Source organism: Haliaeetus albicilla, chromosome 1, assembly GCF_947461875.1.
Source record: "Haliaeetus albicilla chromosome 1, bHalAlb1.1, whole genome shotgun sequence".
NCBI lineage: Eukaryota > Metazoa > Chordata > Aves > Accipitriformes > Accipitridae > Haliaeetus > Haliaeetus albicilla.
Genome location: NC_091483.1, coordinates 15273719 through 15290608, shown reverse-complemented (window position 1 = coordinate 15290608; position 16890 = coordinate 15273719). Strand labels below are relative to the sequence as shown.

The following is a 16890-nucleotide window of genomic DNA, read 5'->3' as shown; positions in this document are numbered from 1 at the left end:
TAGGGAAATTAATAACTTAATTAAATTATGGTAATTGAAAGATGATTGCTTTACAACGGGGGGTGTAAGTTACCAAATAAAAGTACATATTTCTCCTTCTCCATTTCCTTTCTCTTCATTTTGTCTATCAGTTTGGATAATGTCTTATTTAAACACTTTCTGACAAATAGGTAACCTGTTTTGGAATTAAATCAGAATTAAACATCTGAACTGCAAAAAGATTTCAAATCCGTGAGGAAAACACAAACTAGCTTAGGTAAAGGCAGTGCCCCACAACTTGGGAATTTCTTCATGTTGGGATGCATTGGCCAGGCATATGGTGTAACTCTCCCCTCCCTGATACAGTTTAGTGGCCAGCATTCTCTAGCTTTTCAGCAAGTGGCTTCAGAAACATGAAGACCTTATGCTATCCTAATTTAGCTGGGCCTGCTAGGGAGTCAAGGAAATTGTTATGACTGTGGGCGAAATGTATTATACCCAGCATGTACTCCTTTCCCTCTTTTCCTTACTCATGAACTCTCTGTATCACTCTTCCATGCCTGTCATATTTTACAGATTGCGACACCAACCATTGCAGCTTGCTAGGAGTCTTTTTTTAGACAGTCTTGTAGCTAAATTAATTTCAGCATGGGTTTAATAGTGTGGGACTCGGTGCAACCCAGAAAATGTGTTTGTTTCTCACCTTCTTTATTGCCAGGGCTGTACAGCCCACATTCAGACCCTGTGTCAGGGAACCATTGTTCCCAGTTGTCTACCCAGCTCCTGGGGTTTTGTCCACTTCCTTCTTGCTTGCATACTGAAATATATTCATGACAGTGGTCTTCCCCCCCTGCTCCCCACCGTCGTAAGCAGGACTTTGTATTGCCTATTGGTCCAATTCCGATGGTTCCCTGGTGCCCTCATTCTAGGAGTCCTCTGTCACTTTTGTTCTTTTCAATACCAAGGGGAATATCATAGCAATGGAGTGCAATGGTTGTCATCATACCCTGGTTCTCCAGTCCTTTGGCAATTGGAGCTGGTACAATCTTGCTCAGCAGAGTTTGCCAGAGGAATAACAGATCTCTATGTGCGTCCCCTTTCCACTGAGATCAATTTGGGCCTGGCTATTGATGCCTGAAATGCTTCTATTTTTGCACTTTCTTGCATGTTAAAGGCAAATAGCCAGAACTGTCCCAGCGCTAAATATGATGTTCCTTTTAACTGGGTCTCACCAGCACAATATTGCTTGGGCTGAAATTGGTACTGAATAGAAATGACCAAAACCCACTTGTTGACAGTTCAGGTAGGACTTTTGTTCTCATGTAGGGAGTGCAATGAGTACATCCATTTATTTATTCTTTTAATGGTGTACTCGCAACTGGAAATTGTTACTTAAAAGGAAATCATAATATGGTGGCTACCAATAAACTTATTTTATGCATCTGAAGTACCAAGAGAAACTCATCACCTGTTGTTAGTCAACTGTACCAAAACCAGTAAAATGTTTTCTTGAACTCATCAGTGAAATCTCTTTGTCTTCCTGTAGCAGAAAATAAAATTGCATTCTTCTGACTCTTTCTGCAAGCTAGATTCTACCCTGCAGAGGTGTGTATACCTCCCTGCATCAGTGAGACATAATGAACTTGGCAGAGAATTTGTCCCCAAGGAGAGGCTGGTGGTCTTCCCATTGTTCTTACTCCTTGGGCTTCCCGAAGGAAGGGGATAATTTTATATAATTAGTTGTTTCATCTGAACCTTTGTTTTTTAATGGGAGAGATGTAAGCTCTTGTGACAAATTAACTTCAGCAAGGAAATTTGGGTTGTATCTCTTTCACAAGGGTGGTATTGCTACCTCAAGATTTAAGAAGTTATGACACTGAAAAGTTAGGAGTTTGGCTTAAAAATCATGCACATCTTTTAAAAAGCAACAAAAAGATCTTTGGAAAGCTTGTGATATTGTGGTTCCAGGAACTGACAGTTACTGAAAGTTATGCCAGGTGTTGTGGGACTTGCAATAAAATGGTAAAAATTGGCAGAATTCTTACCAGTGGTGAGAAACATCCTTCATTGTCCACCTTTAAATATCCAAAGATAATGCATTTTACAAACACGCAATACTTGTAGCAATAATGTTTTTGTATTCTGCCTTCCTTACTTCCTTGGTACTGCTGAAACTGGTAAAAGCTGTAATTAAGCTGTCGTACCTAATTTTAAAATACAGTTAACATTTAATTCTTATTTTAAGCTAGTTTTGAAGTAAAAAGGCAATATATTGGGAACTGAGCCAGAGCTTAAGAACACATTTTTTTAAATGACATCCAAAAACTGTATTACAAAGTGGGAGAATTTTTTTTTAAAGTGTATTATCTGAGGTATGTGTTGTGATACAGCACTGGAGTCTTGCACCAAAATATAACTTTGAAAAACTTAACTAATTCATATCCGAACTGTATATAATTAACTTTTTAGGTAGGAAGGATAATTTGAGATTGTTTCAAGCTGTGTGTAGAATGTAGAAAGTGTTTAATTTTCTTTTTTAAATTATACTCGCACATAATAAACTGAGTGAATGTGGGGTGTGAATTAAGAGAATGTGTATTTGTACATTATTATTATTACTACTAATGTATTTTGAAACTGAAAAGAAAATTACTATTGGTTAGGTATTCACATTTGTTAAGGGTAATAGTCTATTAAAAGTACTCATCTGTTCTGCAGGACTTGTTCAGTGACGTAAGTCAACATTTTCCAGAGTAAATGCAGATTAGCAGTATTATATTGTCAGCTTGAAGTTGGTATCTGGTAGCGTTGCATGATGGATTAATCGCAGTGGGTAAGGCATTTTTTGAAAAAGATGATTTGAGTATACTTCAGTGAGCTGACAGTTTGTAAAGGTGGTTGCAATGAACTACCAGGTTACAGCCTGTCTGGAATAATTGAAGCACCTCATCAGAGGCCCAGGAAGCATATTTTTCTTTATCACACAGCTTTGGTCGCAGGCTTTGCATTACTTAATAGACACAGAGTGGGAATATTAATATGGCAGAAGAATATATAATATTAAAGGAGATTTCAGATTGTTGAATACTGCTTGCCAACACTTAAAGGGGCGTTTTTAATTCTGCAAATTATACACTTGCGTATGTCATGCAGTCACTTGTTAATACCTCAAAATTATAACTGTATTTTGCTCTATTTAGTAATGGACATATTGCTGTAGAAATACCTTGAAATAAATTTAAGACTACTAGCTTTTCTATTTGTGAATGAAATTACCCTGACAAATGGTGCTGCTTTTTTCTTGTGCATATATATAAAAAAGCTGTGCTTTAACTGCAGAGTGATGAACCTTATCTGTGCTAACACTGAAATAGCAAACGTAGGTGGTAATGTTTATAGCGTAGTCAAAAGCACGACCTGAGCACATGCATACATTATTGAGCTAGTATCAATCTGACTAGCTCATTTGCCAGTACCGGTGAAGTTGTAAAAAATCAGGATCATGGGCAAGTTGTACAGCTTGTGCCAATTTTGATGCCATTAGAACTTTGCTGCTACTGGTGTCAGAGCAAGTTAGGTTAACACTAGGCTATCGTTAATACGATTGTATGTTGCGTATGTGTTGCACACCTTTGATCACGCTGTAGGTATGCCAAGAGATAGTGGCCATATCATCACACCTATTCACTGTCTTCTAGCTCTCCTCCTGGAAAGCCACTCTCCGGGAGGAGAATGAGGACACCGAGATTTTCTGAGCCAGGTTTACGCAGTCGGGATGTAGCTACATGGTGGAACTAGGGAAGAGTCCCTAATGAGGAGTAGGTGCTTCGCTTTGTTTTTCATTCTTGTAAGTTAGGTACTTAGCCCATGCCTGGAGGTATTAAAAAAGAGCGTAGACAAGGCACTTCAGGACATGGTTTAGTGTGGGCATGGTTGATGGTTGGACTCGATGATCTTAAAGGTCTTTTCCAACCTGAACAATTCTATGACTCTATATTACTGAAAGCAGCTTTGTATGTGCCCAAATACCTGGTCTTTCAGGTTTCCTCAGTCACCAGCTTTTCTTCTAAGGCTTCCAGTGAAGGCACTAGGTACGTCTTCCGGTAAGTGATGGACAGTGATGACTTTGCAGTTTGGGGGAGAGAAGATATGGGTTCAAAATAATTTGATAAACTTCGCCTGCTTTTACCAGTCCCTTCAGGCAAACTCCTCTATTGCAAATATTTTCTTTAATAGCAAGCAAGAACTAAAACCAACTCTCATCATTTGCATTTTAAAGGTACTTTCATTTTTTTGTTCCTTAGCATAGTCTTTTGTGTTACTTCTGTGTGACTATAATTTTCTCCATTTTAGTTATGTTTTGTTACTTTTCTGTAAAATTTCTGTCTTTAACTTGTTTTTATCATAGGAGTACTTATAAATGCAGGCAGAAAATAACTGATTTGAAAAGCATGACAAGTAGATTGGTGTATATATCATTCCTACTCTATAAGGCTTTTGGTTTAATTATTTCAAGTTTGCAAAAATAAGCTTTTAAAAAAATAAACTGTGAAATACATAGTTGGCTGTGGAGGCTTTTTATAATGTCTTATCAGAAGAAGTTTTACTTTCTGTAGTGTTTGCTTTTTCTACAATACTATAGCTTTACTTTTATACTTACCGTTTTAACACAGAGGAATTGCTTGGAATGTCACTTCTAATTTTAGCTGCCAGTTTGGTTCTTGACTTGATACAGCTAACAGTAGATTTATCCCCCCCTGTCCCCGTCCCCCCCGCCTACAGCAACAAATCTCCTATTGTAAAACCCTTTCATAATGACACATTTCCTCCTCCCTACAATGGTACTTCAAGTCAGATCTACAGGAATGCAAAAATAGCTCAAACATGCCACTCTGTCTGACAGTTTTAAAAGTTTTTCAGTGCTTTCATTTTTTGAAACCTTTTTTTTTTTCTACCCAGTCCGAAGAAAAACGGCAGGCTGGAGTCTGCAATAACGTAGTTACAAATTCCAGTTACAACGCAAGTTACAAATTCACTGCAGATACTTAGAACAACTGAAAAAAGTACCAATTTAATTTCAAATACTGTGTGCTTCCCTCACTGCTGTAGAATGTGTTTTCAGTCTTTATGCTTTCTAACTGCAAAAATAACTTCTCTATGCAATGTATACTTCAGATTGCTCGTGAATCTGGAGCTAGGTACCTGAGCGACAGTTGATGGTTTAATATCATTAAGCTTCCTTTACGTTTAAAGGAGCTGTGTACAGTTATGTAGGTATGAATACGCAGTTAGCAGACACCTGCTCATGTGTTTTGGTATGACTACCACTTATTTCAGTTTTAGGTGTGGACCCCACAGAAACAGGGATGTTGTCACTACTCTGAGTTGAAACTCATGACAGTTACAATGGACAGTAGTGGATTTAGTAGTACAGTAGTACTTTGGATTTATAACAGCATGCTGATAGCAAAGCTTGGCCGATCATTTGGCAAAGCCAATTGAAAGGGTTTCTGCTAATTCTAGGTCTTGGGCACTCTTCTATGTTAGCAGCTTTACTAGGATATTTAAGTTAGATTTATGAATCATTTAATTTCCTCCTCAAATCAGTGTTTTAAAACAATTTCCTGATCTGGGAGGTGATGGGGTGCTTGCAGACTTCATCAGTATTTTAAGAAAGATGTAATAGTTCAAGGCCTAGTTGCTGTTCAGCATTTGGATTGATCCAGTAAGGTTTTTTTATAACAATTATCCAAAATAACCAATGGTAGGAAGAAAAAAACCAATATGTTGGATTGTAACACATTACTACGGATCTGATTTTGATCCTATTTGCCATGAATAAAGACCAAATCATTAGAAGTTACCCTTTTATTAAAATCAAACCCAGAAAAAGAAAATAAAAGCTAGTCAAAATAAGCTCATATTATGCACTTAAAGTAAGAGAGAAATTTTGGATCTCTTCAGATACTGAAAACCAAAGCTGATCTCTATCAGATACGCATAATGGTTCCCTTGATTACAATTTTGTCATTTCATTTATAAATAAATTTCTTGTTAGCTTTTTGTGTGGCAGACAGAGCATAGCTCATCTAAATGATGAAAAGTCTGCAATAATAATAATACTTCTGAAGATCTTTGGTTTTGTGTAAGGATGTGGGAGATATTTTGCAGCAACATGTATTTTCTTTTCTGGCAGCCTTATGCTCTTTCATCTTTTTTTCTTGTTTGTCTTCTCTGTTCGCATACAGAAAAAATAAATGCGTATCCTCTGATCACTGTACTTAATTGTATATCTTGGAAAAGCATTCAGATTCATCTGAAGTTGCAGCATTGTTTTATTCCAGCTTCCACTGGTGTAGGGAGTGGAGTAACTTGTCTCTAAAGAGGCTCTTGTGCTGCAGCATCTGATGTTTTAAAATGCAGAAAGCTTGAAATACTCTGAACCATCCTCTCTTGTGTTTGTGGTTATGTTGTATGTCAACTGCATTGTGTGACAAACCTTACTAATACAAATTCTTGTTAATGATTTGATAGGGTTTTTTGCTAACCACTTGCCAATTTGTTTGTATTATACGTATGGCTTTCATATAAAAATCCAAATGCCAAGCCTTTAAGTCTTGGCAACTATAGCAAAGTACATGGAAGCTGTGATTCTTCACTCCTCGTCTTTCTGAATACCTGACTTGTCTGAAAGCCATGCAACAGGGTGTTGCTTCTCTTTATATACTGACAGGCTTCCCCTTACTGCAGATGTATGTTTTGGAGGAAATCTTAAATCTAGGGAGTTGTCACATTTGCATGTTTCGTCTGTGGGGCATGAATATCAGCAGAGGAACTATTTTCTGTAGGGACGAAAAGAGGAAAAGTTGTTGGAATTGATTGACTATTTTTTGGACGGAGGCTGGATGGGAGTCTTTCATGTACTCAGAGCTGAGTGTTAAATTGTCTCAGACCTTTGTTAACTTCTGAAATAAACCCCTTCATTTGATCATATCTTTTCTGAAAGATTGCCAGCTCTTGAAGGAATCAGGTTGCACTTGTTCACTTTTCAAGTGAGGGTTATCTGGGAGACTATATTGGTGTTGATATCTAACTTCAAAATCTAAAGAATCAAAATAGTTATCAGCATCATTGCGGTGGAGAACTCTTCCTAATTAGTCTGCTGTTTGTTTTTTGAACTATTATTGCCTATGTTCGCAAGCTGACTTTAGCTGTTGCTTATAAAAACTTCTATTTTACTTTACCTGGTAGAACCTCAAAGAGACCCTCACTCGATAGCACCTGAGAATTGCCTCTGGGTTACCATGTATGCTCGACTTGTTGGATTCTATAAAGAAAAAAGCTCCCAATGTAGCACTTGCATATCTCCCAAAACTCACTGTGCTTTTTCACTACTTTCCCTTTTTTTTAAACCATCAATTAGCTGCTTTTCAGTCTACAGGACAATACGTCCCTTTTAGACCAGCCCACACTGAATAATATTTCAAAGAGGTCAATGTACAAGTGGTTTCTAGAGAAGTCTGGTTGCTTTTTCTTAGTCTATTAAACCTTCATTCTTGACTTCAGGCATATTTCAGTATAACATCATGTGCTTTTTTCCCTGCTCCTCTGTTTTATTTTAACCTTCTGTCACCTTTGGATTTTGGTTTGTGCTTTGATAACTGTGTTTGGAGTATTCATTTGATAAGTTGTAAAAGGTGGGAAGGAGGGACTAAATATAGACTTTCTCAAGGAAATCCTTGTTAGACTTTCTGAAACGTTACCTGTTTGTTACTCTTCAGTCTTACTGTAGTCTTACAGTCTTACTGTATTAAATTTTCACTTTTGTACTCATGAAAGACAATGGTATTACCAGGTAAGTAAAGGGTCTTTTTGTGAGAAAATGCAGGATCAAGCCATCCATTTAAAAGCGAACATGAAAGTCTTGGCAAAAAGTTTTGAGTCTGATTCTGGCAGACTAAATAACGTGGTATAAATGCAGAGAAAGAGATAGACAAGAAAACTTGTGTATATTAAGCAGGTGTTATAAATATGAACATTTTAATGAAGTTATTCATTAAGTGTCAACTATGTGGAACTAAAGTTCAGGCTTTTGATAAAACTGGTTTACAATATGAAGAAGTTTTCATTTTTAGGATCGCTTGGAATAAAGAAGTACTGGAGGAAGGAATGTTGAAATAAGAATTTACATTAATCCGTGCAGAATATCACTGAAGTAGAGAATGAGCTCTGCAACATTCATGTTGGGAACCTGCAATGAGGAAGTGTATGGGTGCATGTTCTAAGGGTTATTTGTTACCAGATAGATGTTAAGGATAAAAAATGGATAATAGAAGTTTTAAGGGAAAAAAGATTAATTCTGAGGGAGTGATTGATAGCTTCACTCTTCTGAAAAATGAGTCACACTTACTAAACTAGAAGAAGAGTCTGCATCTTCTCTGCAGAGCGCTCACAAAAAATGATAGTGGTAATTTGTATCATATTGCACTCTGCAATATGTCCATATCACTTAATGTCATTTGAATTGCATAGCCAGAGACAACGTTCAAAGTTTCAAGTGATGATAAAGAAATCCCTTTTAAATAAAAATTGAAGAGAAATGCCTCCTGTAAGATTGCATGTTATTTTGTTCGCTTGAAAGTATCCTACTCTTGAATAGAATCTGACATTTGATTCAGCCTTATTAGTAAATATGGAAGGTGGAATGAGCTGGGCTTGCCTGGTTTGCTTAAGAATGAGGTGGCACCTAAACTTTTGAATACCTGCAATATGAAAAAACCCTAACTACTGAGTTCCTTTTTTACTTAGTTTCCTGTGTGGTCTTTTCTAACAGTTTATTCCCATTACAGCTCATTGAGCTGAAGTAGGATGTCACAGATCTGTAATTAAAGAATGTTTGTATCCATCTGCCTAGTGACTATTATGCTTTGTTGTCTCTATATCTACATGTTGCGTTGGCTGTGAACAGCCAAACAGAAGGACTTCCCAGTCAGGTTCCAGATCCTCATGTTTTGTCATCTTTATGTCTCACAGAGTTCTGAAGCCTTGGAAGTGGTAATCCTGGAGCGCTGCTGGATTGTGGAGTTCAGGAGTAAAACAGATGTTTCAATAGTTCTCAGTAAGTAAGACATAGCTCAGTGTGTTCAGTGTGAATTTTTTATTTCTGTCAATAAAAATGACAACAAAACCCCCCAACCACCCAGGCATTGAAACTTTGCTAAAAACTTAGCTAAAAATACATCCTGTTGTCTGTTACATGCATACATCTAAATACTGCTTGTCTCTGAATTCATGCCTAAAAAGAAAATCCTAAAAGCTGTTGTTTTACTTATTCTAAAATCAAGTGAAAGTCATATGTCATCTTCTTCCTCTGACAATAAATAGAAGTTTAAGGTTCTGTTTTGTTAGGTATTTTGTACAATATGGGTTTTGTGTTGTTGCATAGCCAATTCATCTTATTCTTGAATGATTAATCATTGCCAACCTCCCTATTAAATGAGGGGTTTCCTGTTTTAGTCACCTCCTATCGATTCTTCATTTATAAAATTGTTAAAACCAGTAGAAAAAAATCAGTTATTGCATAGAAATCAGAATCATTATTTTAGTGGAAAGATTTTATTTGGAGAAAATGCTGACATAGAGTTTCCTCTGTAGGAACAACTCAAATAGCCATTGTGTTAGAAATTTTTTGTGATGTGGATTCTTTCTGATACCACTGCAGATTTTTGAAGTCCTTAGATCAATTTGCCATTTTCTGTTAGCTGTAATGGTCTAAGAGCAGTTTTGGTAGGCTACTAAAACTAGCTACAGGGGAAAAAAGGTTATGCTGTATTTGTGGGCTTGATGGTCAGCTTTACGTCTAGTAGAAGATCCTACCTTCTTTTTTCTATACTCACCAAAATCTCCAGTCCACTTCAAGGGAAATGTTGTATTAATTATACTAACTTCTGTCCTCAGCTGCTGAAATGATTGTTAGTGTTTGTTCACATTTGAGAAGGTAGTGACTTAAAATGTATTCATTGTGGGTTTTATCCTTTTCTGGGTGGTATTCTGGGGAATAGCTCAAATCCTGCATCTTTAGTAGTGGAATTAAATTTTATGTCTTGTGCCTGATGTTGAGGCACTGCATCAAAAAGGACTTATTTTTGGATTTGGAAGCATTGCTTTTCCTAACTATAACAGCTGAATGATTACCGTTGACTCTCACATTGAGACTTTTCTAATTATGTTCTTATTGAGTCTAATTCATTGATTGGAATCATCAGCTTTATGAGGTGGTGATGTTACAGTTTGAGTATACAGTCCTCTCAGTTTCCTTCTGGCACTTCTTTTACAATGCTTGGACATAATGCAACTGAACTGAACCAAGAATACAATTGTAATCGCTGACAGGACTCTTTCAATTAGCTTTGAAGACTGCAAGCAGGACAGTTTCTGTGGCAGTGAGACTGGCAGGTTTTAAGTCCAAAAGCTGGGGAAGTAGACAACAATGAATACTGAGTAAGCACTTCAGGCTGCCTGTGGAGAGAAAGAGGCTGTTAATGTGTGGAGAAAGAAATACGCTTGCATAGTTAGGAACAGAAATTGCTAGCTGAGAGACAGATTTTTCAAAACAAAGTTTTTGAGGGTCAGTAGTGTGGTTAGAGGTAAGGGTGGCATTCTGACCAGCCTCTAAAAATATATTAAAGGAGAAAAGATGAAACAGTACAGAAGACTCTAGGTATGCAGAGCCAACAAATGATGATGAGTGCCTGGGGCACGACCAAAGGAATACAACAGAAGATGGAAGAAGAGACAGATAGGTAGAGGAGAAATGGATTTCAAACTTGGCAGTTTCCTGTGCCAGAGAACAAGGACAACAGCCTGGCTTTGTCCTGATGATTTGTTGGTGTATTGGGTTTGTGTGGCGGGGTTTTGGTAGAGGGGGAGGGGCCGCAGGGGTAGCTCCTGTGAGAAGCTGCTAGAACCTTCCCCAGCTCCAAGTCAGACCCGCCCCTGGCCAAGGCTGGCCCAGTCAGCGATGGTGATAGTGTCTCTGGGATAACAGATTTGAGAAGGGAAACCTGCAGCAAAAAAGGGGTGAGTGGAATGTGAGAGGAACCCCTCTGCAGACAGCAAGGTCAGTGAAGGAGGGGGAGGAGGTGCACTGGGGGAGGGGATGCCCCTCCAGCTGTTCCTCCCCTCAGCCCATGGAGAGGAGCAGGGGAGCAGATTCCCACCTGCAGCCCAGGGAGGTGCCCACACTGGAGCAGGGGGATGCCCCCCAAGATGGCCGTGACTCCGCAGGAAAGCCCGTGCTGGAGCAGTCTGTGCCTGAAGGACTGCAGCCTGTGGAAAGGACCCATGCTGGGAGCAGTTCATGAAGAGCTGCAGCCTGTAGGAGGGACCCCACGCTGGAGCAGGGGAGGAGTGAGGAGTCCTCCCCTTGAGGAGGAAGGAGTGGCAGAGACAAGGTGTGAGGAACTGACCCCAACCCCCATTCCCTGTCCCCCTGCGCTGTTGGGGGGAAGAGGCAGAGAAAACTGGGACTGGAGTTGAGCCCAGGAAGAAGGGAGGAGTGGAGGAGGAAGTGTTTTAAGATTTAGTTTTACTTTTCATTATCCTGTTTTGATTTGATTTGTAGTAAATTAAATTGTTTTTGTTTTTCCCCAAGTTGAGTCTTTTTTTTTTTTTTTTTTTTCCCCATGACCATAATTGGTGAGTGATCCCTCTCTGTCCTTGTCTCAAACCACAAGCTTTTCTTTATATTTTGTCCTGCCCATCCCACCAGGGAGGAGGAGTGAGCAGGCGGCCTTGTGGTGCTTTGTTGCCGGCTGGGCTTAAACCATAACAGTTGGATGGGAAAAGAAAAAGAAAGCCAGACTACTATGAGGTATTAGAACAAAACCGAAGACAAATGAAGATCTTACAGCATCTACTGAGTGAGGATAAAATACCAAAAGAAGTGAAATAATAATCCATGTACTGTAGGGGAGAACAAAATTCAGAAGACAAAACAGGAAAAAAGCAAAACTCGGGAACTAAGAAGAGAGATCTTTGTCAATGGGGGCTTCGATCATGAAAATCTAGCTGCGTTGTCACAAGAATATATCTATTGGCCATTGGGAGCCAAAAAAAGCTCTAAAATGTTTATCTGGGCCTTTAAAGGATTCAGGTGGAAGCAGGTTGGAAGGGCATACCTGCTCACAATGTCAAATTCCTTGTGGAAGAGAGGGAGGAGAGCTCTGCCAGAACACAGCAGAAGCTCCAAGGAAGGAGGCAGAGTTGATCTGTGAGATTTGACTTGTGGTGTGGCTGGGAAGGGACATTTTTGTCATCTTGCAGGCTGCAAGATGAAGAAAATCAGCTAGGGGTTCAACTTGGAACCATGAGGAGGGTTTTTGGAGTGAGCTTTTGGCCAGTTGTCTCCATCTTTCTCTGAGTGGTGGGCTGAATCCTAGGAGACGTGAATAAGAAATGGAGACTAACTGGGAATATCTATGAAGAGAAAGTAATAAAGGGCAGTGGAGTAAACATGGAAGGGAAAAACAAGGATGTTTTCATGCAACATCTAGTGATATTGTGGAGCTGATCATTGCCTCAGGGTAGTGTGGGCACTGAAACACGAGGGGAGTACAGAAGAGGTCAGGCAGTTGCAGAAGATAATCCTGTCAGTGCTTCAAGTGCAGTGCTCCCAAAGCAGCCTAGCTCAAAAGGTTTCTAAGCGGACCGTGAAAGGCAACAGAAGGAATTGTTAGGTGAACTATCATTCTGTATGTGGCTGGTTGCTTGCATGCCCTCATAACATGAACTATTAGCGGAACAGATCAGACACTGGTGTGAGATGGATCAGATTGAATGTGGCAGTTCACACGAGTGTGATTCATTCCTGAAATCCTGGAAGGTGTGATACAGAGAGCATTTCAACCCTTTTGTCTGAAAAGATCTTAAACCTGGAAACAGCTGCTGTGCAGTGAAATGTTTGAACAATGCAATGTTAACTGCCTTGCCTTGGATTCTCCTCAGGAACAACCACCTTGTTCGCGCCATCTAAGCTTGCACCTTGTACAATACAGGCAGGCGTTGTAGCCTCCCCAGTCACAGAAATATATAATCGTAGCTATTTAGAGAATAGCTGCATCTCTGCTGGACCTTGGAAACCCTGTTAAAGGTGGTTACTCTGCTGGGTTTATGTGCCCAGGTGCTGGCACAGGGGGCTGCAGGACGGCCTCTGTGAGGAACGGCTGGGGCTGCCCGGTGCTGGGCTCAGCCGGCTCCAAGCGACCCACCGCCGGGCACAGCTCGGCCCCTCAGCCCTGCTGCTGGCACCTTCAGGAAAGCGTATTTCAGAAAGTGTAAAACACTGCCCAGCAGTGAGGAGTGAGGGGGAAAAAAGTGTGAGAAACAGCCCTGCGAGCACCAGAGTGCGAGCAGATGGAGGCAAGGAAGAGGTGATCTGGGCGCCTGAGCAGAGATCGCCCTGCAGCTCCTGGGGAGACCCCAGTGGAGCAGGTATTTCCCTGCAGCCTGTGGAGGGACCACGCTGCAGCCAGGGGTAAAGTGTTGAGGAGGAAGGAACAGCAGAGAGGAGCTGTTACAGATTGACCATAACCATGCCGCTTGGGATGTGGGGAAGGTAGAGGAGTCAGAAGTGAAGTTGAGCCTGAGAAAAAGGGGGGAGTGGATGGGGGGGGGAAAGGGTCTTTGTTTCTCCCTAGTCAGCACTCTTTCAATTTGCAATAAATTAAATTATTTGTCCCACAGGATGAGTCTGGTTTGTCCATGATGGTAATTGCTAAGTGATCTCCCTGACTTTATCTCAACCCATGAGCTGCTGCTGCTTTTCTCCCCCAGCCCTTGAAGAGGGGGAGTGAGCGAGCAGCTGGGTGGGTGGCTGTTAGCCAGCCAAGGTCAACACACCACGGTTAATTTGCATCCCGTGTTTTTCTTTAAGTGTTTTGTCCACTTCCAGATGTGTCAGTCTTTGAGCAGAAGATGCAGAAAGAGGCAACCAGGAACAAAAAGCTGTGTTAATGTTGGCAGTTTTCAATTACTGTTAAGTTTCTCTGGAATAGGGCAATTAGAGCCGTGTGGCTAGATATTTGAACTTCTCCCGAGAGCAATCTGAAGTTGACCACTGTGTTGTGTAGAGCCTCATGTGGGTGAGAGCAAAGAACTCTGCCTGCCTCCTTTCCTCCGCATGTTGTAAGACACAAAATTGGGACTGAACCCAAGAGTTACAGGCACAATGAAATGAAATCAGATGTGAGAGACAGCATTCAAGGGCTGCCTTCTCTGCATCTGTAAATCTCTTCTCTTTTTCAGGAAAAGAGATTCCTTTAAGAGACTGTATTAAGTACATTACTGTGTGTGGTCCCACAGTGAGAGCTAGGGAGGTAAGAGCTCTAACATCCAGGTAGGGCTAGTGAGGCAGGAGGAGGAAAGGAGGGAACAGAGGAAGAAGACAGAGCTTTTGATGCAAGGCCACAGTCATCTAAAACGTTGCAGTGTATCAGGCAAAGAAAAGGTCTGCATATAGGAATACCCTTAAGAGGGCAAGCATTCCCTTTTGCCATTTGCAGTGCATAAGCCCCATAACTTGGAGCTTTTCGTTTCCTTCAATAGTAGTGGCTTGGAAAGGCAGGTCAGTATCACTCCCTGTTTCAGAGGTGAAATAACTGAGGTATATGTTAAGGTTACTCTTGCAGACCTAGACAGAGAATCAAGACCTCCGAATCCTGCCTTTTTTAAGGTAGACTGATGGTCCAGCCACTGATGTGATGTACTTCCTCTCAGCAGAAGCAGTCTACTGCTTTGCAAAGGCCACACTTAGTACTTTTGGTGAATGCTGCAGTATTTCTGTTCAGTGATCTTGAGACACCGTTGTGGTATTTAAATATTTGTGTGGCCTGCCTTGCTTACAGCATAGGTGTGGTATTTAATGAAAGGGGAGAAGCAACGTGGCGTGTGTGGAAGCCTGCAGGTATTGAAAGAAACAAAGTATTATACTGCAGTAGTCAACCTGGGATATCACGCTGTATTAATTTCAAATACCTCAGGCTCTTTGTGAGCTTCTGTGGGGACTTAAATGGAGATTATAATGGTAACTTATATAAGTTTATTCCAGCATTGCAAAATAAGAAAAAAAACAACACTGAAGATAAAATTTTTAATTAAATTCTATATCTTTAATTGAAAATTTAACTTCCAAAGAAAGATTAACATAGCATCATGAGTAACCATGGGATGATTTCATCACTACTAATTTGAACATGAAATGCATCAGCATATAGAATTCAGGCAGCTTTGTGAATTAAAAGCCTCTGATGTCTGTATTAGAAATATCCTGCGGATATAATTTACGTATCAAAGCTTCTATTCTACTTTTGTTACAGCATATGGTGGTTAGCTGTGATGGTGCTTTATATTTTAGAGTGGCAGTGGCTCATTGATATTCTCAACCGTTTTCCACTGCTGAGGTAGCAACTGAGAATTACTTTTTGCTAGTGTGTATGAAAAGAGAGAGACAACCTTTTAGCCTTTTTGAACTCTCTTACTTTGCATATTGGCATAGGAGGAAAAATAGTGATCCTCTAGAAAAGGAGAGGCTGTTGTCCTGGACATTGACCATGTGCTTTGTACATGTTTTTATTTAAATCCTGCCAGTAATTTCTTTTTTACGCTATTCAACATGATTTTATGCTTATAACCCTCATTAATGAAAAAAAAGCAAGCCATAGAGTATTAGTCTTCCTGTCACTTTTACATGTCTAGTAAAATAAAACAATAAAGCCTTCTTAAGAAAAAAAAGAAAATTAATAACAAATGAAACAGCTTTAAAATCCAAGTGTTTTCCCCCTACCCTTGGAAATGTGTTTGTTTTATTATTTTATATTTTAAAAGCCTTTCCATTAAACTGCAGTCTTTTGAAAGATAAAGGGTCAAGTCCAATAACTGCCTATGCTTTTTTTGGTGACTCAATTATTTCTGACTTCACAGAAACCCAGGTTTCTGTGTAAGACATTATGATGAAAGTTACCATCAAATACACTTTAAAAATTAAGAGGGACATCATTAAGACATTTTTAATAAGAAATTTGTTTTCATTTTTTAAAACAACTGAAATATCAAAGTACTTGCAGAGTAAAGAGGCAATTGCTATTGTTTAAATTGATAAACTTGGGAAATTTAAGTATTACTACAAAACAATGGGAACAAAAAAAGTTATCTGAGGATGATGGAACTAACACCAAAATACACTTCTGACTTTAGACAGTTGGGTTAGAGTAGAAAAGGCTTTCCAGTGCCACTGGGGATATCTCAGCTTCTCTTTGTGCTATTTCCTTATTTGATAGCACTCCTGTTTGAGCAAGGGGGTTGAATTCTTTGAGCTGCAAAAGTCCTATGGGACTGTAACTTTCTATGCTGGCTTTTGTGGGAGAAAGTCTTGTTGAGATCACACTTCAGTAAAAGAGTTGTTGGTGAACAGAGTCCTGATCAGAAAAGGCTCTATGAACACACACGTTTGCTTTCCACTATCTGCTTCCTCAGCTCTTGCCTCCATTTGAGTCTCTGATACTGAAATAAGGAAAAGAAGCAAGGTGGGCAAGCTGCTGGAAGGGCCGCTAAGCACCTGCTAGTGAGGTATCTCCACTTCAGAAGGTGCCTGAAGCAGTATAGCCACTGGACCACATTAGCTTTCCATAATGTCATCGTAAGTGACGTCTCTATTTCTGCCCACTTTATGTGTCAAGGGACAGGAAGTCAAGGGTTTGAACACAGTTTTACACACTTGTGGAAGTTGGGCAGTCTCTAGACTGCAAAACTTCCCTTCGAAATGCGTGTATAGCAACACTACTGGCCAAGTGGATGTGAGTCTGTATAGTCCCAAGTGCTACACCTACCTGCTGTAGAGCAAACACAGAACGCTCT

The 16890-nt window shown here is 39.9% G+C and overlaps 1 protein-coding gene across 9 annotated transcripts in view; it reads left to right on the top strand.

The window, feature by feature from the left end:
• INPP4B (inositol polyphosphate-4-phosphatase type II B) overlaps positions 1–16890 on the top strand; it is a 339117-nt gene that overhangs the window by 111699 nt on the left and 210528 nt on the right. For all 9 annotated transcript variants that reach the window (XM_069779819.1, XM_069779787.1, XM_069779811.1 and 6 more), the window contains one exon: positions 9013–9097. In XM_069779819.1, the coding sequence (XP_069635920.1) occupies positions 9013–9097 (85 nt within the window). The remainder of the gene's footprint in view (positions 1–9012; positions 9098–16890) is intronic.